The sequence below is a fragment of the Eleutherodactylus coqui genome, chromosome 9, assembly GCF_035609145.1.
Source record: "Eleutherodactylus coqui strain aEleCoq1 chromosome 9, aEleCoq1.hap1, whole genome shotgun sequence".
In the NCBI taxonomy this organism is placed as follows: Eukaryota; Metazoa; Chordata; class Amphibia; order Anura; family Eleutherodactylidae; genus Eleutherodactylus; species Eleutherodactylus coqui.
The window spans coordinates 99,440,996-99,464,040 of record NC_089845.1 but is presented as its reverse complement, the minus strand read 5'-3'; the positions used below and the strand labels follow the sequence as shown (position 1 = coordinate 99,464,040).

At 42.4% G+C, this 23,045-nt stretch overlaps 1 protein-coding gene across 3 annotated transcripts in view; it reads left to right on the top strand.

Annotated features, from left to right (window-relative positions):
- RIMS2 (regulating synaptic membrane exocytosis 2) overlaps positions 1-23,045 on the top strand; it is a 690,919-nt gene that overhangs the window by 343,456 nt on the left and 324,418 nt on the right. For all 3 annotated transcript variants that reach the window (XM_066578097.1, XM_066578099.1, XM_066578100.1), the window contains one exon: positions 19,617-20,524. In XM_066578097.1, coding sequence (XP_066434194.1) covers positions 19,617-20,524 — 908 coding nt within the window. The remainder of the gene's footprint in view (positions 1-19,616; positions 20,525-23,045) is intronic.

The window sequence follows — 23,045 nt, the reverse complement described above, 5'->3', positions numbered from 1 at the left end:
ACCGTGCCAGCCAGCTAATCCCCAAGCCCGCTGTAAATGCGGACAGTGATGGAAGCAGCACAGTTAACCTTGCAGTGGCCTGGTTTGGTACTATAGGCACAGCTACAGGAGTTCAAAAGTCCTTCTACCAGATCAGACGATATTCGTATTATAAATTAGTAATACTCTTGTTTTCTATAGTGCCAACATATTCTACAGTACTTTACAACTTGGAGATAGTTGCCCTATTAATATTTTGCTTTAAGAATTTCAAGTCATACCTCTAGGCGGAGGTATTCTGTATATTCTATTCTTCAATATACTGAGAACATAGGACCAAGTTAATTAAATTCCTAATTTTTCTTCCCATTTTTAACCCCGCAACATTTTTTTTTTTTTAAAGGTTCTCCAATTTTTAAGGCTTAAAACGAATGTTAATTAAATTCTAGAAACCTTTAAGTTTCACTTAGAATTGTTTCTCTTTAAATAATCTTTAATTAGGAAAGGAAAGGGATCTAGTATAAAGACTGCGTAAAGTCATTAAACTGACGAGTCTCAATTTAATGGAACCCTTTATGGTATTAAAATATTTATTTAGTTCAGTTCTTAACGCTACTATAACCAGCTCTGATTCTTCTTCATTACTGCCATCATATTTTTTTAGACCTTTTTATCGTTTCATTTCCCTCTATTATGTTTGTTAATTAAATTATTGTTGTTTGTCTCATTTAATGTGTCGGTAGATTGGGTGTATTTCTGTTTACTCCTAATATCTATGATGTTTTTCTTAGTGATTTACTTTATATTGGAATTTTTTTTTATTGAACGTTTTGTCTTAATGCACGTTATAATATGACCAAAAAGAAAAATCATACATCAATGCTTCATACACTAAGTACAGAGTTCAGGGTAGTAAAGCAACGATTAACAAAAAAAAACAAAACTATGTCCAAGACTTTTACTATTGATAATCTGTCTTCAGGATCTCCGCCAGTCAGTTGATTTCTTGGCCTACTGTCAGTGTGGACAGTGCTGGAAGCAGATAGCTATGTCAACATTGTAGCGGACTGATTTGATACCACATTGAAATAAATGGGAGCTATGCACGTTGTACGAGACTGGGCCACTGCAATAGGGACAGCGCTATCTGCATCCAGCTTTCTCCGTACTGAAAGTGGTTTTGAGAATCAGCTGATTGGTTTGGATCCCGAGTGTTGAACCTCTGCCAATCAACCAGTGATGACCTATCTTAAGCATAGGTCATCAATAGTAAAAAACCTGGAGAACGCCTTTAAAAACCAATTTTCCTGAAAGTGTGAGTGTACAGTTATGGTGGGGCAATATGATAGTAAGGGGGGACAGCGACAATATTTGGAATTATTTGATAGAAGGGGTAAGGGAGTACCTGGTAGGAAATGGGCTGCAGAAAAGCAGGCACCATATGGGACTACAACCCCTTTATACAGAAATCTTTGTGCACCAACATACAATGTTGACTGTGTGCATGGACCCGTATAGCATTGTTGCAGAAACACTTTGTATGTTCTACAGCTACTGAATTTGTAACTACAGATGTGGCAGAGGACAGTTTATCTTTTGCCACAACTTATTGTAATAATTATTTGAAAGGGACCCTTCAGTCAAGGGGACAAAATTTGTCCCAGGACTAGAGGGTGAGAGGAATATTATCTGCCATCCGCCCTTTGCAAAGTTTTCTCGCTACTCCCCTTTCTTCTGAGATGGCACACCTGACCTGTCACTACTGGGTGCACACCGTGCATCAGTAGTCTGAGGCTGGCCTGCTTTAACCATAGGGTAAAGAGTGTATCTGCACCAGGCCTGGGGTTGCCACCCAGCTGGTTACCCACTGATCTGCCCGTAATTATGTCCAAAGACCAATGCCAGTATTATATTTTACTGGCCATTAATACAACTAGTAAAAACTAAATTGGCAGCTAAGAGCATCTCCCGTCAAACAGCAGCCCCACAGCATCTAGTATGTCCATCACCCTCTCTATGTCTCTTTAGCTCCCGTCCAGCCCCCCCATAATCAGAACCATGTCCTCTGACCTTTCCTCCCAGTGTCTGTGTCCTGAATGTCCTGACAAAAAAATGGTTTGGCACCGTGTTAGTCATTAGAGCAATGTGTGATTATTCTCAGAGCGAGAAACCAAGTAATCTTGTAGATATGATACCTTTTAATGGCTAACAAAGATGCAAGATGTTACAGCCTGAATGTCCTGTTCACATGTCAGACGTGAGGAGTTATCAGGGGTCACAGCTCTGATTATGGCAGCCAGATGAGAGCTAAAGAGACAGAGAGAGGGTGAGTGAAATACTAGAAGCTGTGCGGTTGCTGCACGGCCGCAGGTTCAGAGCCTGGAAGGCACAGAGGGGGTCGTATTACTATTGAGGCCACTAACTAAGTCAGTATTTCTACTGGGATCACTACTGGGGGCACTATTACTATATTAGGGCCAATATTGGAGGCACTATTAGTATTGAGGCCACTGAGGGATGGACATTTTCTATTGGGGGCACTATTAATATTTGGGGCACTATTAAGGGCACTGTTACTACTAGGGGTACTATTACTGGTGGGGCAACAACTTTGGACAATAGTATTATTGAAGCCACTACTAAGTGCACTATTACTACTAAATCCTGCACTGAGCAGGGGGTTGGACCAGATGACCCTAGAGGTCCCTTCCGACTCTACCATTCTTGGATTGGATTCCAGTATTGGGGCCACAACTGGGGCACAGTTGCTAGTTGTAGCCCCTAGAATAACTGAGGTAAAAACACACCTTGTGATAAGCCACGCATTGGGCCCACTAGGGTCTTAAAAAGGCCCTGGTCTTAGGTGCTTCATGCTGCTTTCGGATTGGCCAGCACTGTCACGTGAGTAGCACTAGCCAATCAGAGAGCAGGTGTAGTGCATTGTTAGTCTAAGACACTATCAATGCATAGTGGACATCCGATAATCAGAAAATTGAGGTGGCCATATTGAAAAGAGCGCCTATATACCAGTGGAGATCTGGAGGACTTCAGCGCAAAGGCAGATTGGCAGGTTATACAGGGAGGGTCATGGAAAAGTAGCCTGGTACCACACTCTTATGAAAGCTGTAAAAGGAAATCTGTCTTTGTTGCCCATAGCAACCAATCACAGCGCAGCTTTCATTTCCTATACAGCTGAGGTGTAGCAAACACAGATTTCACTGTGTGACAAAGAAAATGTTTGTTTTTTTTCTGAACAAAAGTTTTGTGTTTCTTACAGAGTTTTGTTCGCTGATTCCAATTTTTTTGCCCAGATTTTGACTGTCAGGAACAGATTTACAGACAACCTTACCAGTAGAATAAAGAAGTGTAGATATAAATGCAATTAAGTATAGTTCATAAACCGTAAATCCTGAATAGTATAACAGAGTTATAAGCAGGACATAAGATCAGCAGATAGCAGGTGTAGAAGAACAAAGAACTTCCATAAGTGGCATGAAGATATGGGAAGTTGGATGCAATGTTGGCAGAAGTCACTTATTTCTTTTCTGTCCTCCCTTGGAATACTACCGCAGTTATCAGCCGGCATCGCCCCAGGCATCCACTTTCCTTTATACCATTTTTCAATTGCACGTATGTCGTGGTAACATTTTCCACCGAGAAGTCACTGCATCTCTCAAGGAAGTACTGGTAGACAATTGTGCTAAATGAGGCCCATAGTATTAAATGGTCACTATACTGGCACAATACATTTTGTTAAAATAAATCTTATTTGTATAGCGCCAACTTATTCCACAGCGCCTTCAAGTAATTCATTTATTACAATACTGAATATCCTACTTTCTTATGACCTCTAGAACGTCATTATCTTGCCTGATAGACAATTTTGGTTGCCTTATTTGGATTCGGCACCCTAAATATATTTAAAAAAACTGATTTTTATACAGGAAAATATACCTGTATATAGGTGAATATGTCATCAGAAAATAACCTATTATATAAAAGTTACATTTTTGTGTTGAGCACAGAGCCTAATACTAGTCTGTCACTTCCTGATCTGTAGAGAAAGTGTTGCAGCAGTCCTCTCACTAAGGCCACCTGCATACGGGTGGATTTTTGCTGTCAAATCCGGAGTGGGCGTCCACACCGCGCATCTGCTGTATATACCGTCCATAGCACGCTATGGGAAATCAATTCGTCCTGCACATGAGCAGAAATCAATTGCAATTTCCGCTTGCGGAGTAAAAATCACAGCATGCTCCATTTTCACATGGATTATGTGCAGACTGCTTCCATGGAAGTCAATGGAAGTTCTCCGACCCACAGCCAGTCCACAATTAATATTGTGGATAGGTCACGGATTTCGCGTTATCGCCTAGCAACTGCGCGGGAAAAGCAAACATTTGAAAACAAAAAATCTCTACTGCGCAAGACCGATGGTGGCTTGCCGTGACCCTCCACAGTACAGAAAAAGAAGCAAAAATACAGGTACGCAGGGTTATCGGCCGTGCTCAGAGCTGGAATCCGTCTCTGCCGTGTGCAGGTGGCCTAAGGGCTCTTTTAAATGGGATGACCTGTTGGGTTCATATGCCCAAATCGTGCATCCCAGTGATAATTCCTACACTTTTACACAGGAACGATCATCGCTAGTGAATGGAGGTGCAGCTGGCCAGGGATCGTTCACCCGCCTCCAATCACAGTAAACAGGAAGTCATTCCAGTGCGGGTTGGTTGGTGGCAAAGGTTGAGTGAGTAATGGCAGGCCTGGCATTCGGTTTCAAATATTGGGAAATGCGGGATGTAACAAAGAGCTTTGTGGTAAGACAAGCCTTGAGGGGTTTTAGGATAGGCAGAAGGGTAAAGGATAGGAGGAGACCAATTTCACTTGCCATTTTGAGACAGTTGGGTAAAGTGTTGGAGGAGGTTTGCCATGTTTTGGTTTAGAGGTGCTTTTATGTCAGTCGGCTTTCACTTTAGCCTTTTTCGGTGCTTTTCGGATCACTGAGTTGGTGTCTCCCAGTAAAAAGGTAGGGGGAGGGTGGATTTGTGGAGGTCAAACGTGACGGTCTTAAAAGATAGGGTGGAAATTTGGTTGAAACAATCCAAGACGAATCAGCTTGGAAGAGGATCATGTTGGGCAGAGATGTGTCCGGTGATGTGTCTTGGCAGTTTGATGGAGGGTTTCCAGAGTGTCGGGGCCCACTATTGCAACAAGGGGATGGGTCATTGCTATAAAAATTTCAGTTTGGGGCAGTTTTAAATAAAGCTTTGAGTGTCTTGGGTCTTGAAGATGTTGGCTACTCCTCCCATTCATTTAGGATTGGGGTGGCGATGGAGGACGCTGAGTGGGGTTTGAGCACTGCGGTGGTGCAAAAAATTGGGCGTTGGGAGTCAAACCGGTATCATCTGTATGTGCAGCCTAAGGTGTGGTTTAGTGGTATGGAGTGAGGTGTTAACTAGGAGGGGTTGTAGTGTTACAGGGTGGTTGTTGGGATGCATGGTGGTGTCGCGATTTTCGTTTTAACGGGTAGAGAACCAGAGTTAGTTTGGATTATTGAACATTCTTTTGTTTTCTGGGCAGCGTAACGTGCGAAGATCCAACCGGAAGGCCGTCAATGGGGCATCTCATGGAGGGATGCTATTAGTTGGATGGGTATCCAGGGCATGATGTGGGGAAGGGTATTACCCAAAGTAACCTCTTATGCTGAGCTGGACAGGGCTCTGGACATTTTAGTCTTGCACGTTGAGGGCAACGACCTTGGGGGGGGGGAGGGGGCGACCTGCAAGGGAGGTATGGAGGGATATACAGCATGACACTGAGGCCAGGGAAGGGATCCCGAATGGCTTTGATCAATTTTTGATTTTCTAGCCTCATAGTGGTGGGGAGCTAGTGGAGTCTTGGAGGCAAGGTTCGGTTTTATGTATAAAGCACCAGACCCTTAGCTTTGGTTGTGTCTCCAAGGGCCTCCTCTCCGTAATTTAAAAAGTTGCAAATTGTAATGTTATTTAATAAAATGGCTGCTGTGGCCAAAATATCCAAGGAAGACGCTGTCCAGTCTATTTATTGGGGTTATTTGGGGGAGGTAGTATGCCGGTGGTGAGTCTGGCATACCCTGGTCATGTACACATGTGCCTAGCGACAGTTCTTCTGATCTTGGTACCTCCCCACATATGATGGTAAGCGGGTCTTCTTGGAATAACATTTTCCATCTCCTTCTGGCTCCTAAACATGCTTTATTTTGTGCTATAGAAGGCAGTAAATAAAACATATGGCTTTGTGACAGAAGAATAGTTTTATTACTGCAGTTACTCAAATTGCACACAGTGGTATTCTGCAAGTGTGAATGTCAAAGAGTGATACTACGAAAACGTTCTAAGAGTCAGGAGGAAATATTTCCCGGTTTCGCCTAAAAAATTAAAATATCCTGAACAGGTTTATAATGATCATAGCGGGATATATGAATACTGTCGTGGAAGGATGTGCTGTATGAATTTATGAGTTGGTGACATTGGCACAAACTGGGCCGAATATATCCACATGGCAGATGGTCACAATATACTTGGCTCAACTTGTCAGGCATGTCACACATTTTTCTTCCTTATGCTATCTCTAATGGCTGCCGTACCATGACACCAATATTTTGCCCCGTTTTGTACAGATTCAGTAAATTTGGAACATTTATCAGTTGTCTTACCCACAACAATTCATGTCCTAATTTGGAAAATGCACCAGTCAATGATTCCTTGGCTTATAAGATTTCTGTCCACCACCCACCCTGCCTAAAGCCTCATACACACAAGTGTGCTTGGATCTTTATGACCTCTGAGTTGTACGCATGGCCAGCCTTATCCATGTATGACCCATGTGACTGCACAGCGCAGTGACCACCAGCTTGTGTGTGTGTTGGGGTGGAGAACCAAGGTGAGGTAGTCTGTGAGTAATTAACCCCTTAGGTCTGCCTTGCCAGGTGATATTTTTCCTCCGTACAGCAGCAGGCTGTGGAGTTACATGAATCATCCTCCTCCTGGCTCTGTCTTCTTTCCTCAGATGTTCCGAAGCGCTACTATCAGCCCCGGAGGCGTAACTTGAAGCTCCTGGGCCCCAATGCAAAATCTGTAACGGGGCCCCCAACTATAATGCTTTACTCACAGTACTGGGCCCCCTATATGGAGTAGAGAGGCCTTATGGGCCCCCTAAGGCTTCTGGGCCCGGGTGCAACCGCATCCCCTGCATCCTCTATAGTTACGCCCCTCGTCAGCCCATTGGAACCCCTGCAATGCAATCATATAGTTGTCCTACTGCTTCTGGGTACTGAGCTTGGCTCTGGGGCTGTATTTATGTTATAAGCTTGGTTCTGGTGCTGTATTTATGTTATTAGGTTGGTTCTGGTACAGTATTTATTCAATGAGCTGTTCTGGTGTGGACCTGCTTTCTACAGGTAGACTGCCTATCAGTACTAATAAATATATACATATATATATATATATATATATATATATATATATATATATATATATATCACACACAATATATATATATATATATATATATATATATATATCACACACAATATATATATATATATATATATATATATCACACACAATATATATATATATATATATATATATATATATACACACACACACACACACACACACACACCTTTTTTTTCTTATGATTGGGAGGCTAAAGAAATTCCATATGGAGTGCCATTTAACCTTAACTTAAGGCCAGCTCTGGCTATATATGACCTAACGCAACATCCATAGACTTTTAATGTACCTCCGTATGTCTAATAATTGCATTTTTTTCCAGACACTTTACAACAAAATTAAACCCATACCCCCTTTTCTCAGTATTTTTGAGTTTTGCATGGAAAGGTAAAATGGAGTACAATGTGGCAAAAAGTGATAAATTTACTCCCTACATGTTGCAAATTGCTCAACATTTCAGGCACGAATGCTATTTATTTAATTTTTTTTCAGCCTTTTTCTATAAATTGTACCATGTTCCATCAGTCACTATATGGTGAAGGCATTTTTGCCTAAAAGCAATGCCTTAACCCTTTCCAATCCACTGTCTGATGTCTTCCTACATTCTGATTGGAGCTGTACAAGCTTCAATGTCAGAAGACGTCCGACAGGGTATTCTTACCGTCTATTGCCAGGCACTCCGCTGTCGGAGACTCTCTGGCGCACACACACTGGCTTTGGCCAGCAGATGGCCCCGTTGTATAACAGCAAAAAGAGAAAGCCTTTTAGGAATCCCTGAATCCAAAATTGGATTGGAAAGGGTTAAAGGGGTTGTCCAGGACTTTTGCTATTGATGACTTATCCTTCGGATAGATGATCAATAGTTGATCTGCAGAGATCCGCTATTTAGGATCCCTGCCAATCAGCTGATCATCAGGGCAGTATGGACAACATTGCAAATAGATAAAACTTTCCATTTTTCAACAGCGCAGGTTGGTACCACATGCACTGCTTCCATTGAGTTCAGTGGGACACGGTGTCTGCAGTACTGACTCAGGCAGCTGCAATGTTGACAGCACTGTCTGCTTCCAGCTCTGTCCAGACACCGACAGCGGGATGGATAAGCTGATCAGCAAAATTCCTGAATTGGACCCCTGTCAATCAACTATTAATGACCTATCCTAAAGTTAGGTCAATCGTAAAAGTCTTGAACAACGCCTTTAATACAGCACCATAGGATGCACTCAGGTTTTCTTTGCATCGCTCATAAACCTATTAAAAATACATAGACAATAGATACAGTCCAAATTTGCCACAATTGTTTCTAGTCATTCAAGGTTTTGGGGCTGCCTGCACACGGCAGAGTTGGATTTTGCATGTGGAATCCTGCAGCGGAATCAGCTCTGACCCAGTCCGGCGACCCTGCGTACCTGTCAGTCATCTTGTTTTTTTGTACTGCAGATGGTCCGGATGGCTCGCTATTGGACATGCGCAATACAGATTTTCTTGCGCAGTCGCTAGGCGATGATGCGGGTCCCGCGACCTTTCCGCAATGGTAATTGTGAAAGGGCCGCAGGTTGGATGGCTTCCATTGACTTCACGGACATAGCACAAAAAATGGACCAAGCTGCGTTTTTTCCTTTGCGAGCGGAAATCGCTTGTGAATGGTATTTGCTGCGGAACCCAGAGGCGGACGCCCGTTTCGGATCCTGCAATGCAAATCCTTCCATGTGTAGGTGGCCTAAGAAAGCGGAACTATATTGATATTCCACTGCTTTCCTTGTGGGTTCTTAAACTTGTATACCTTTGTGTAATATATAGCATTAATGAACAGTCTACCTATATTCTACTTGTCAAGCAGCAGGATAGTACCATACCCAAATCATGACAGCTCAGTAAATTAATTTAGTTCCATAACCAAGTTTAGTGAATAATTATCAAGCTTAGCAAATAAATGCAGTATCAAAACCAAGCTCAGTGAATATAGTGCCACAACCAAAATTAGTACATAAATACAGCACCAGAACTAAGCTCATAACAAATATAGCAGCATAACCAACCTCATAACATAAATACAGCACCAGAACCAAGCTCATAACATAAATACAGCACCAGAACTAAACTCAATACATATATATATATACAGCTCTAGAACCAAGCTCATAACATTAATACAACACAAATCAACCTTAGTAAATAAATAAAGCATCAGAACCAAGCTGATAACAAATACAGCACCAGAACCAAGTTTATAACATAAATACAGTACCAGAACCGATGGCATTCTGCCTGACCCGCTGTTGCCTCCTCCCCTACAGGTTGGCTGCCATTACTCTGTGTGACTGCAGGTGTCACATATAGCTAACGCCAGACATGAATATACTCTATAGACCATCATGTCACTATACACCTTATATAGTATGCATACGCCGCTAGACAGAGCACTTTTTTTCTAATCGTGGATGAGATCTATAATTGCCGTTTGTATAATGTACGGCCTAAAAAATCCCTAAACATATAGAATGAAAACCAATTATCACGGAGAACAAGTTCTACACAAATGTTTGATGTGCTAGCGCAGTAATTACAATGGAGCGGCATGGTGAGGACTATGGAAAAACTAGCTTTGTTCTGAGCTGCACTTTGATAGGTCATCCTTCAGGCTCTCCATTAATTTCAAGTCATTATTCAGTAGTGTCAGCAGCTTCTTAAGTAATGGTTCTGTGAAACACCAACACACATTCTTCTCAACAAGCGCTTTTCACAATTCAGCTTATAAGGTTTACTGAAGCATGAGAGTGATTCTGCACATTTTCATTTACCTCACCCCGGTCCTTAGACAAGCAGTGCTCGGAGTCTTGAGGAATGAAACAAATAGCAGAGAAATTCTGTCATCTTACATAGACAGAACATTGGTGCAAATGAACACTTATCTGGCTTGCCGTCAACCGTGGCTTATACTGCAGGAGATTTCATGAAGGTAAGCTCTTCAGACAAGCATGGATGTCAATAGGAATATCTAGGGAAAAAGGAGAGGAGGATAATTTCTCCTGCTCTCACCTTGAAATGGGCAGCCCGGCACTGCAGACAATTCTCTCTACTCTGGAAGTTCTTAGAATTGATTGCTTTCATGTTTTAGAGACTACGGGAAAGACAGTAATAAGATTTCTAGCCATCCAGTTGTATGGATCAGTGGCTTGGTTCTGATACCGCAGGTCTAGCGCAATGCTATGTTTAAAGTGACCCTCCAGTACCAGGACAAAGTTCTGTAGGAGATGGAGGGGGAGTATATCAACTGGAGTTGTTCATCTCTGCCTTCTGTCCAATCCTTTGGTTAAGGGTCTTCTTTTTGGTCATCCAAGATGGCCACTACAATTTTCTAACTATCTAAGGCACACGGCGCTCTGCTCTCTAATTGGCCAGCACTGATCATGTGAAGAGCTCTGGAGTGGCAGGTATAGTGAACTGGTAGTCTATAGAATTACCTATGCACTATGCAGATTAGGTAGTCTGAAGATTATAGCAGCCATCTTGGATTGCCAAAAACAGGACCCAAAATTGGAGGATCAGAGAGCCAGCAGAGAACAACTGGAGATAACATACCCCCTCAACTTCTATTCCCGGGACAGAATTTTGTCTGAAAACCAGAGAGTCACTTTTAGAAGAAAGCCCTGTTCTTTAGGAAGTGGGCCCCTGATCACAAGGCAGTCTTAGTCTGAAGATGCCAAAAATACTAACCCCTCTCCAGTAATTGGCCTGGGATATTGACCCCAATATAAATATTACTATAGATGAGCAAACGTAACAATGTGTAACACAAATGTAAAACAAGACATACGCATTGTTCAGTTTGTGAAATATTACTAACAAATGGAATTGTACTTAAGGGGTGGTGTCAAGTTTTCAAAATTACAGCAGTGCTATGTTTTAACATTTTCAACATGTTTGAACACTAGGACCCCCACTGATCAGAAGAGCAGGGGTCACACATGTCCACTGCTACTCCATTCAGAACTATGGGACTGCTGAATAGAGCAGAGTTCAGTGCTCCGCTATTTCCAGCAATTCTAAAGAAATGAATGGAGTGACAGCATGCATTCTAGAGCAGAGGTCCCCAACTGCAGTCCTCCGGGAACACAAACAGGTCATGTTTTCAGGACATCCTATAGTAAGAACACCTGTGGCAATGTCTGAGGCACAGACAATAATTACATCACCCGTGTAACACTGAGGAAAACCTGAAAACATGACCTGTTGGGGTCCATAGGGACTGGAGTTGGGGAACACCACCACTCCATTCATATGGTGGGGCAGTGTCATGATTGGTGTGGGCCCTACTTTGACCCTCACTGAAGACGTCTGTGGATAAAATATAAGTTTAAACTTGGCACAAGCCTTTGAATCTCAGCAGAACCAAGAGTACTTCCAGCTTCTCATTTGGATTGTGTGAATGTAGTTATGGACCTTTGTCTATTCTGCATGAATGGATCTGAGTCTTAGCCCACTCAGATCCATTCATTTGGTTGTAAAATCTGATAACCTAGAGCTAACATTTAAGGGCAGGGCTGCTCAACCACACCAGAACAGCTCAGTGAATAAATACTGTACCAGAACCAAGCTCATAACATAAATATGGCACCAGAACCTAGCTTGTAACACAGATACAGTGCCAAAACTAATCTCAGAACATAAACACAGCATTAGAACCAATCTCAGTACACAGATGCAATATCAGAACAAAGGTCATAATTTAAATACAGCACCATAACTAATCTCAGAACATAAATAAATACAACATCAGAACCAAGCTCAATACACAGATGTAATATCAGAAATGAAGCTCATAACAAATATAACCTCAGAACTAAACTCATAACATAAATATATTACTTACCAACCTCAGTACATAGATATAATACCATAGCCAAACGCATAACAAATAAAGCACCAAAACCAAGCTCATAACATAAATATAGTAGCAGAGCTAAGAGATTATGTTCTAGGGCCACCAGTGGCGCCTGAGAACATCAGAGGGTAGAAGACAGAGCCAGGAGGAGGATGTAGGTCATCTTACTGGGTTGATGTAATGGGGGAGATCACCCCCAAGCTACATCTACCCTAGAGGGTGCCAGTCACCAACCTTTGCACCCACAACAAGTTGGTCACTATAGAGCATAAAGGATGTACCAACAGCAAAAGTATTATACCCTATCAAGGGTCAGACCTCCATGCAATTGCCAGTAAGGAGCCTCAAATCAATGCCTCCATGTAAAGTCCCATCATATATGAAGAAACTGGCAGCATATCAGGATGCAGAAAAATTGATGCTTTTTATTCTCCCATCACCCTGATATGCTGCCAGTTTCTTCATATATGATTGAACAAGTTGGTCATTGGCACCCTGTGTGACCATGAATTTCACATAGCTAAGACCGGCCATGCTCAAAGTACTGTAACATTTAGGAACCATTTAGGCCACCAGCCCTGTACTAGTGTAATGTCACAAAAGATCTAGTGTGGCTCTAGGTTTGAATTTTTGTAGGTTTATATTTTATCAACGTACATTTAACATGTTAAGGGTATTCACATGGGCGTTTAGGTCCTGAAAAAGCGGACAGATGTTTTTGTGATGTTCACATGATTTTTATGCATTTCTGTGATTGACATGATTTTCCTCTATTTTGCATTCGATATTTACATGTGTTTCTGCACTTTCTTTTTTAAGCTTACCATACCATGATTACTTGCAGTAAAAATGGATTGTAATCGCATCAAATGAGTTCAACCCTTTTCTTGAAAACACACCGATAGACATAAATGGGCGATTTTAGTTTGAAAATCGCTACAAAATAGGACATGCTGTAAACGTTTTCGGACTGTTCTTCACATTAAAAATAAATAAATAAATACTAGACGTTGGCTGATTTCGCAGGGGGGTCCAAGATCATCCTGAATGGAGACCTGAACCTGGTGCTATATCCGGAGCTCGATGAGTCTTCAGGTAGGACCTCTGTCCCCTGATCAGCACTACATTCTCTTAAAAAAATCCTAAATACTCTACATTTGGTGGATTTATGCAGGATCCTTCACCCGGGGATTAGGGACTACGCGTCCCATTCTTTGGCGCACAACTCGTACACCAGGATTGACCTCCTTCTAGTCTCACAGAGCCTGTTGGATTGCTCCCAGAGATGCTCCTTGGGTGACTTCATCTGGTCTGATCATGCTCCGGTGTTTGGCGAGATCGCCGGATGGTTTGGTCGCCCTGGGATCCTCTCCTCGAAACTCAGCGACAATCTGCTAAAAGATCACATTTGCCAAATAGACATTAAAAAGGTGATAGCCGAATTTGTTGAAGTTCATCACTTGGACCCCACGAGAGCCCCTACTCAGTGGGAGGCATTAAAATGCGTCATCATGGGTGTCTTGATCATGCACAGGGCTAAGCTCAAAAGAGAGAATACAGCGAACTTAGAAAAACTTTTACTGAACTTGCAGGCAAAGGAGGTAGCTAACAAAAGATCCCAGAGGGACTCACTTAAAGTGAAAATATCAACCCTGAGACAACAGATTCTGGGAGTCCTCGACCAAAGATCCCTGGCCTTTAGAAATAGGTTACGCAGGAATGCCTTTGAATACGGGGATAAGTGTGGGAGCTGGCTAGCTAGAGCTCTCCGCCCCAGGACAGCTATTGCCCATCTCCCTTATTCCTAGACTTTGGAAGTCCTCAATATCTCCATCGAGAGCAATGTGGGCGAAAGAGATGAATGCGCTTATGCGCTTTGACGAGATGAGGGCCGGAGAGAGTGGTGTCCAGGAGGAGTTCCGCGAAACGTGGCAGAAATGGATCTCCTTCCGATCCTCAAAGAGATTCAAGAGCTGGGTGTTAACCGGACAGTTCTGAGAGGGGTCAATGAAGACCCCGGTGTGGTTCAGCCTGGGCACGGTCCTCTTGAGGGGTCCACCCTGTTGCCCCAACCTTTTCCCCCCTCTCTCCCTTCCCCCTCTATTCCACCTCCTCCCCCTAAATTTTTCTGTCAATCACATTCACCCCGTAATGTGATTTTTGTCTAGTGTCTTTGTTGTGCCTTTAGTTGTGTAATTGTTCCATAAGGTGTTTGTGTAATTTTGTTTATACTTTTTTCTTTTCTTTTTTTGTTCAACTATGCAGCCAAAAGGCCTTTATTGGGCTTGCAGAATTCAAGAACAGTTGAGTTGATATCGAAATGAGCCTGCAAATATGCATGTATAGTTGTGTTAAAAAAAATTTTCAATAAAAACCTTTTGAACTCAAAAAAATCACTAGTGCAAATAGAACCATTTAAAATTATACACTTTAGTTCTGTCCAATTTTGATCTGATTTTTCCACTAAAACATACCCAAAATCTGTTGAACCCTTATGGACTCCATTCTAAGTCCATTGGATTTTTTTGAATCTGCTATATGTTCCATGATTTCAATATGAAAGGAAGCCATGACACTAGTGTGAGGAGAGCCTTACTTGGTCATGAATAGTTTCCCTTGACAACTTTTTATTATGGTGCCAACATAAATGACAATTCTAAATAGATGCATGCAATGAAGAAATCGCGATATTGACTGGAGCTGCACAGCATAGATTTGCCCTACAATATACATCTAGCATAGTATAGGACGAAATGCCAGACCAGCCAAGAGCCCACATTTATAGAGGTCACTTAGAGCTTCCAGCTATTCAGAAAGGAATAAAATATTAGCCGTGCACTTAATCTGAAATATGCCGTCTACTACTTTTCTCATCTACCAAACCTTAAATTAGTCTTGACTCTTGTAACATAGATCAAATGCCTTAAAAACTGTCTTCTCAAACTAATCAATTAAACCTGACAGGCAGGGCAATGGCTGTCAATTCATACCTCATTCTGGACACTTCAAGGTTTTGGATCCAGGCTCATAGAAAGAACATTGTCTATAAATGATTGCAGCCGACTTACAGGAGAAACAATTTATTTAACTTTATGATTTAGTCTATTGTGATTTGGCTTATGTTAAAGGTGAACGTACAAATGCTTGTTAGCGCTTACCCTTCCACGTGCATATAATGTTATATTTATATTATAAGGCCGCCTATAATTCGGACAAAATATTAGAATTATTTTTTTTATATAGATTTGGTTAGACGTAACCTCTTTCCTTTTTTTTTTTTTTTAGATAATTCTTATGTTTATACTTGCAGGCGTATAGCAGGAAGCTTCTGAGCTCCACTGCAAAATCTAGCTCCCAACTACCAAGTGTCACTTATAGTGCAGACTTTGTCATATAGGAACAAAGTCCCTCTCCTTTTTTACCAAAATCTGGCTGCCAAACACTACTCCACTACTCTCAGATGTGGCCTGAATGAAAAGGCACCCCCTGTGACCCGAGCCATCCTCGCAGATCATGGAAACCTTGGCTCATGCCCCAAATGTGCTCTAAGTATTCTTAATGGCTGTGGAGAAAGTCAAAGTCCGCAGACTTCCTCCACTTCAAATTTATGCTCAAAACCTACAACCTCACCCTCCACCATGCCAAACAAACTTATTTCACCTCACTCGTCTCCTCACTATTTCACAACCTCAAATGACTTTGATACATTCCACTTTCTTCTCATCCCCAAAGAACAGGCCCCTGTGATGGATCTCGGTGCTGGAGAGCTAGCCGCCCATTTCAAAGAAAAAAATTCAAAAACATCTGAAAAGGAATCCCCGAAAACTGCACAGCATGCCCAGTCTCTCCAGCACTGCATCCATCACTCCCTTACTATCTTTACTACCATAAAACTAATGTCTCTAGACTGCTCTCCATTGCTCATCCCACCACCTGTGCTAGAGACCCTCTTACCTCAAACCTGCTCCAGTCCTTTTCTCCGGTTGTCATTACCCAGCTCACCACCATCCTCAACCTCTCCCTGACCTCTGGCATTTTCCACTCCTTATTAAAAACATTCCATCATTTCCCCTCTGCTAAAAAAAACAAACTGGCCCTTGACCCGACAAAGCTGCCAATTACCAAACCGTCTCAAACCTCCCCTTCATCTCAAAACTACTAGAACTCCAGCTCTTTTCCCTCCTCACACGCTTTCTCTCCGATAACTCTTCTCCACCCTCTCCAGTCCGGCTTCCACCATACAAGCTCAACCGAAACCGCCCTCACAAAAGTGTCAAATGACCTGATGACACTGAAGTCGCGGGGTGACTACTTCCTACTAATCCTCCTCGACCTCCCCGCTGTATTTCACACAGTTGACCATGACCTTCTCCTCACTATGCTTAAATTTGTCAGCCGAAAGGACACTGCTCTTTCCTGGTTCTCCTTCTACTTCTCTGACTGCTCTTTCAGGGTCTCCTTCACTGGCTCCATCTCCTCTCCACTCCCCCTTGCTCTTGAGGTCCCCCAGGGCTCGGCCCTTGGTCTCCTCTTTATCTACACAGCCTAATCGGACAAACTATCAGTAAATTTGGCCTCCAATACCAGCTTTATGCTGATGACACCCAGTTATACACCTCTTCCCGCAACATCTCTGAACCATTCTTCCAAAATATCACTGACTGTCCGCTGTCTCTAATACTATGTCCTTCCTTTTTCTCAAACGGAACCTCTCTAAAACTGACCTTCTCGTCTTTCCGCCTTCCAACCGACCTCCCCCAACATCTCCATTCCAGTGTCTGGCATCATAATAACCCCTAAACAGCATGCCCACTGTCTTGGGGGGGGGGGGTCACACTGGTCTCAGACCTCTCCTTCACCCCTCCCCCCCCACATCCAATCCCTGGCCCGAACATGCCACCTGCAACCTCGGCCATTTCTCACAATGGACATGTTAAAGACACTAGTAGTCGCCCTCATCCATTCCCGACTCCTGTAACTCGCTGCTCATTGGCCTTCCCTGCACCAGACTCTCCACTATCCAATCCATTCTAAATGCGGGAGCTAGATTAATTTTCTTATCCAGCCACTTCTTGGACGCCTCCGCACTATGCTAGTCGCTGCACTGGCTACCCATCTACTACAGAACTGAATTCAAACTCATCACCCACACAGCTCCGCGTGGCACCGTGCCACCATACATCGCCTCCCTTCTGTCCATACACCACCCAGCCCGCACACTCCAATCAGCCAGCACATTGAAATTAAATGCCCCTCTAATTTGCTCCTCGCCTCTAGGACCTCTCCAGAGCAGCACTGGTCCTCTGTAACGCACTACCCCAAAATATCCGGACAGTCCCCGCCGCACGGAACTTCAGACGCACCTTAAAAACGAACCTTTTCAGGGAGGCATACTAAATTTCCTGATCTAATGCCCCACCCCCACAACATGCCCCCTGCCCTTCCTTATGGCTTCCCACACCTTCCACTTTGCCTTCCCTTGTACATCCTTATCACTCCCCCCCCCCCGTTCTGTTTTTCTAATAATTAAATACTGCATGTGATTTTTGTACTGATTTGTACTTCACTGTGCCTCATCTCCTGCCCCTGTACCTCCTGAACCAACCCCACCCAGTCTCTCTAAATACGTGTATTCTACATGTACTTGTCTTGTTTGTATTCCCCCATACTTTGAAGTGTTGCAGAATATGTTGGCGCTATACAAATAAATATTATTATTATTAAGATTATTATTATATGGTGGCTAAGTGGTTGGCATGGTTGCTTTGTAGCGCTGTGGTTCTGTGTTTAAAACCAACCAATGGTAATAATAAATACAGCACCAGAACCTAGCTCATAACAAATACAGTATCAGAACTAAGTGATTGTGTTGCAGGAGTGCTGATGAGCTTACAGCTGCATCTTGGAACATCATAGGGAGGAGCCAGAATCAGGAGGACCTGGGTGGACCTAAGGGAGTGATAGTCCCCAGCATATATCTGCCTGGTGCCCCCCTATAAGCCGGTGCCCAGCGTCCTGTGTGACTGCACAGGTAGCTATGTCTGGCTATGGAGGAGAATAAGCTGCCCAGGCATCTTGAAATCCAAATTAATCCTTTCCCCTGACATCTGCCATGCGTGTAAGGACTCGTTAGCTTTAAATTGAGTCCATACCCTGCTCTGATGGGAGCCAAAATCTATTCAGGCACAGTTTAAGCCCCTTTATTTTAGTGATTCGTAGTAGTCTCAGTACCTCAATACTTCTGATATGTCACTTTTTTGAAAGTTTAGCTATACTTTACACCCCATGTACCACATATCCTAATCCTCTAATTCTCCTGAATATAAATATGCCTGGTATGTTCATGCAACTTGTGGATTGTTTCCACCATTACTGCTCAAACCTAAGATCTTTGTTAGCGTTTTAAGCTAGTCTTCCTTTCCTGGCAATACAAGGAAAAAAATTGTATGAAAAATGCTTTTCTTGTGCAAAAGTAGTAAAAAAAAAGTAATATAATTTGGTATTGCCACAACCACAGTGACCTGTAGAATAAGGATATCATTTTACTTATACTGCATGGTGAACGGATTCCAGAAAGAAAACCATATTAGAATTACGTGTTTTTGACAGTTCGTCTTAGTCTAAGATCATTAGCAGAACACAGAACACATGGCAGACAGAGATGGAAGAGATATAGGGCGGTGCAGCACTGTGGAGAGCTTTATGGATGAGAGTGATCAGTATAAAATTGTATTCTATAGTAGACGGGCAACCAGTGTAGTGACTGGCACAGGGTGGAGGCATCCGTGCAATGACTGGCACAGGGGACTCTGGTGATCTTTGGCCCCATAAGCAACATTGAAAAGCGATACAATTAATGTTACACCGTAATGGAGCTTCCACCCCCAAAATCTTACACTAACTCCATAGCGTTGCGAACACCAACGCATTGGAACAAGTGATGTTTGTATGAACTTGATGTATTTGTATATATGGTGCCATAGCTGATCTGGTACTCCACCTACACCTTGTTCCTAATGTCTATTTCTCACCTACTATTCAGTTGCAATATCAGCTGTAGAATTTACAATGTATGTTTATGTATGTAGTAAACCTTTTACTTCGAGACCTCCAAAAAAATTGGAAACACTAAATGCATATTTTTAATGTCTGTAATACATCTTTAGCAATATATATAAATATCTGTAAAGTTATAGCATTATGATAATGTTACTACTTGTTTCTCCATTGATTAAGTTTTATTTTGATCTGTATTACAGGAAAAGAAGCCCGTCAATATCCAGAGATCAGAATCGCCGCTACGACGACGATATAGGGGAACATTCACAGTATGTTACAACAGATAGCGCCATGCCTAGATCACCTTCAGATTTTTCTGAGAGGCGATCGCCACGTGGGCCTCAGCTCTATGAAGAACCAGAACATGACGATTACAGGAGAAGTCGGCGGCGTTCCAATGAGTATTCAGTAGATGAAGAGGACATTCAGGACAGGGATGAATATGAAAGACAAAGAAGAGAGGAAGAATATCAAGCCAGGTATAGAAGCGATCCTAATTTGGCTAGGTATCCAGTTAAACCCCAACCTTACGAGGAGCAAATGCGCATTCATGCAGAAGTGTCCCGAGCTCGTCATGAAAGAAGACATAGTGATGTATCTTTAGCTCATACTGAGTTAGAAGAATCTCGTATGTCTATGCTAAGGCTGGATCGGCCGTCAAGACAAAGGTCTGCATCTGAGCGCAGAGCAGCCATGGAGAGCCAACGCTCTTATTCTATAGAAAGAACTAGAGATGTGCAGGGACCAAGTCCTGGTCGGCAAAGGAATTCAAATCATAGTCCCCCAACACCTAGAAGGAGCCCCATTCCTAACGATAGGCCAGATTTAAGACGCACAGATTCTTTGCGAAAGCAACACCACTTGGATCCAAGTTCTGCAGTAAGGAAAACCAAAAGGGAAAAAATGGAAACCATGCTAAGGAACGATTCGCTCAGTTCAGACCAGTCTGAATCAGTCCGGCCGCCACCACCTAAGCCTCATAAAACCAAAAAGGGAGGTAAAACACGCCAGATATCATTGAGCAGTTCCGAGGAAGAGTTGGCCTCTACTCCTGAATACACGAGTTGTGACGATGTGGAGATTGAAAGTGAGAGTGTGAGTGAAAAAGGTAAGACTCGTCTATAGGATCTCTGCTGAATGTATATATCCCACATTATTTCTTTTTTTCTGGTCAATTCTGTTGTCACCATCGAATGTTCTGTGAAGAAATTCATGTCATTGACTTTTCTTCTACATTGTTTGTTTGGACTTCAAAATCATTGAGTGTCAAAGCCACAATATCCTCATTGTACCTCTGAGCAAAGGGTTGTCTTGTATCCCATTGGTTTCATAGTAAGCTGTTTTGTATGTCATGTTTGGTCAAATCCCAGATGCCTAGAGCATTGCTACTGGGTCCTACCTATTTGGGTTGCTTTCTGTTAATGTCTATGGAATTTAGTATTGATCACCGCACAATCAAAGGAATTGGAGAAATCTAAGAGGCTTCCAAGTCTACACATAGTGGCTCCAGCCTATGGCTCTACCAGAGGCCAGATACTGTATGGGCATGTTGGGAGTTGTAGGTTTGCAACAACTGCAGAGCTATATGTTAGAGACCACTTTTCAAAAAGGGGATTAATTATTTCTGTTAGAACTCAAAAACGAATTAACCTTGTTAGCCCTTTGGATCATGGTTATTGTATCTCAAATGGTATTTCAGTGGTAACGAGATGCGGTTAAATGCAAACTGTGATACACAAAAATGAAAAGTGCTGCACATATGGAATAAATTCTGATTAAAAACATTTTACAGGGATTTACTGTTGATGACCTATCATGGCGGGCTATCAATATTTGATTGGCGGAGGTCTGACATCCCTCAAGATCATCTGATCCTGTGACCTGCTGTCAGTGCAGCTGAGCTGGACGTCTGCATTGGATTAGGAGTTAGAAATGTAATAGAAAGCATTGCTCCCATTGATTTCTGTGGGAGTGATGTCTTCTATTACACTTTCGGCTCCAACCTCAATGCAGACATCCGGCTCAGCTACACTGCAGTAGGCCAGGGAATCAGACGATTGGTGAGGATCCCAAGCAGCGGACCTCAGCCGATCAACTATTGATGACCTATCCTGAGGGTAGGTCATCAGTAGTAGATGCCCTGAAAACCACTTTAATATCTGCTTAACTTGATACTGTAATACTTGGAATAATGTAAATGTTGAGTTAATGCTATATATTTTATTGATGGACAGATTTTGACCACTTATATGGGTTGCACTGTGTTTGAAAGTTATCCTCTATCCACAAGTTAGGGGTAGGCTTTCAGATCAGCGGGGGTCCGATCGCTGTGACAGCCTCCATTCCAAAGAATGGGACTCCAGCACATGGTCACACATAAAACACTGCCACTCTATTCATTTCAGTGGGACCTTCGGAGATAGCTGATTCCCCGGAAGTTAACGGAGCCGCTGTGAGCATGTGTGACAACTACTGCACCAGACCCTCATTCTTGATATTGGTGGGGGTCACAGCGGTCAGAAAGTTACCACATTCAAACATTGTACAACCCTTATAAGTGATCAAAAGCTGTTGTAATATGCTTTAAAAATATGTTACAGATGTAGCGTTCGCCAACTATCGTTTGGCGCATTACACTGTTTGCATAGCCATTCACAGTCATTGGCTGTCGGACTATGCAAATAGCGTGGGCACAAAATTTAACTTTTAAAGTGCTGCATCTGTACGTAAACTCAACATCCACATTATTCCAAGTATATGTATCGTATCCATTAAAAATGATAGGATCGGGTATAACTTTCAAACATGGTGCAACCCCTTTAAAACTGCACAAATTAGCCAAATGTATCCTTGAAATTGGTTTCTTACATAAAAAACCTGTATGAATGTGGGCATTAAGTGTTGTATAGGTGTATTCTATAGCTTTAAAGTACATAGGGATGAGTACTAAAGCATAACCGGATTGTATAAAAGACTGTCAATCATTGGCACATCAACAATTGGCTCAGCTACAACCAGAACAATGACTGACAATAGATGACAGAGAATTCGCGGGAGTGATTAGTTCTAGATTGATATAGTTCATTATTAAAACATTTATGGTCATTAAATACAATGAGAGATGGAAGATGAAAGACAAGTAGTTCGAGCATGCTAAATGGTAATAATTTTAGATATTATGACAGGACCAATCTAGAAGGCAAAATATATGGGCCTTTTCTGAAGCAAGTTCTTTAAAGAACCTCTCTGCATTGTGCACAATGAACCATATTTTTCCTTATTTTCTATGTTTTTTCATCTTAAAGCTACTTGATGCAACCTAAACATTCACGAGGCAGTCTACTATATAGAAGATAGACCATTCTGTGACCACCAGTGCCCTCAAAGGGTCAGAAATGGTGGTTATCCAGATATTTAGAGGGTTGGCATTTTGTAGGCAATCGGTGATGTATAGTCCATGTTATTGTTTATACTGGACCAATTTCTCAGTTGTGACCCTCCCACATTGGTTTTCATCTATATACTAATTTATTTAGCTAATGTGATGTGAAAGCAAACGATGGATCGCTTTAATTCGTTGTCACTTCCCAGGATACAATATATTGGTTCTTATTGAAAATGTTCGTGGT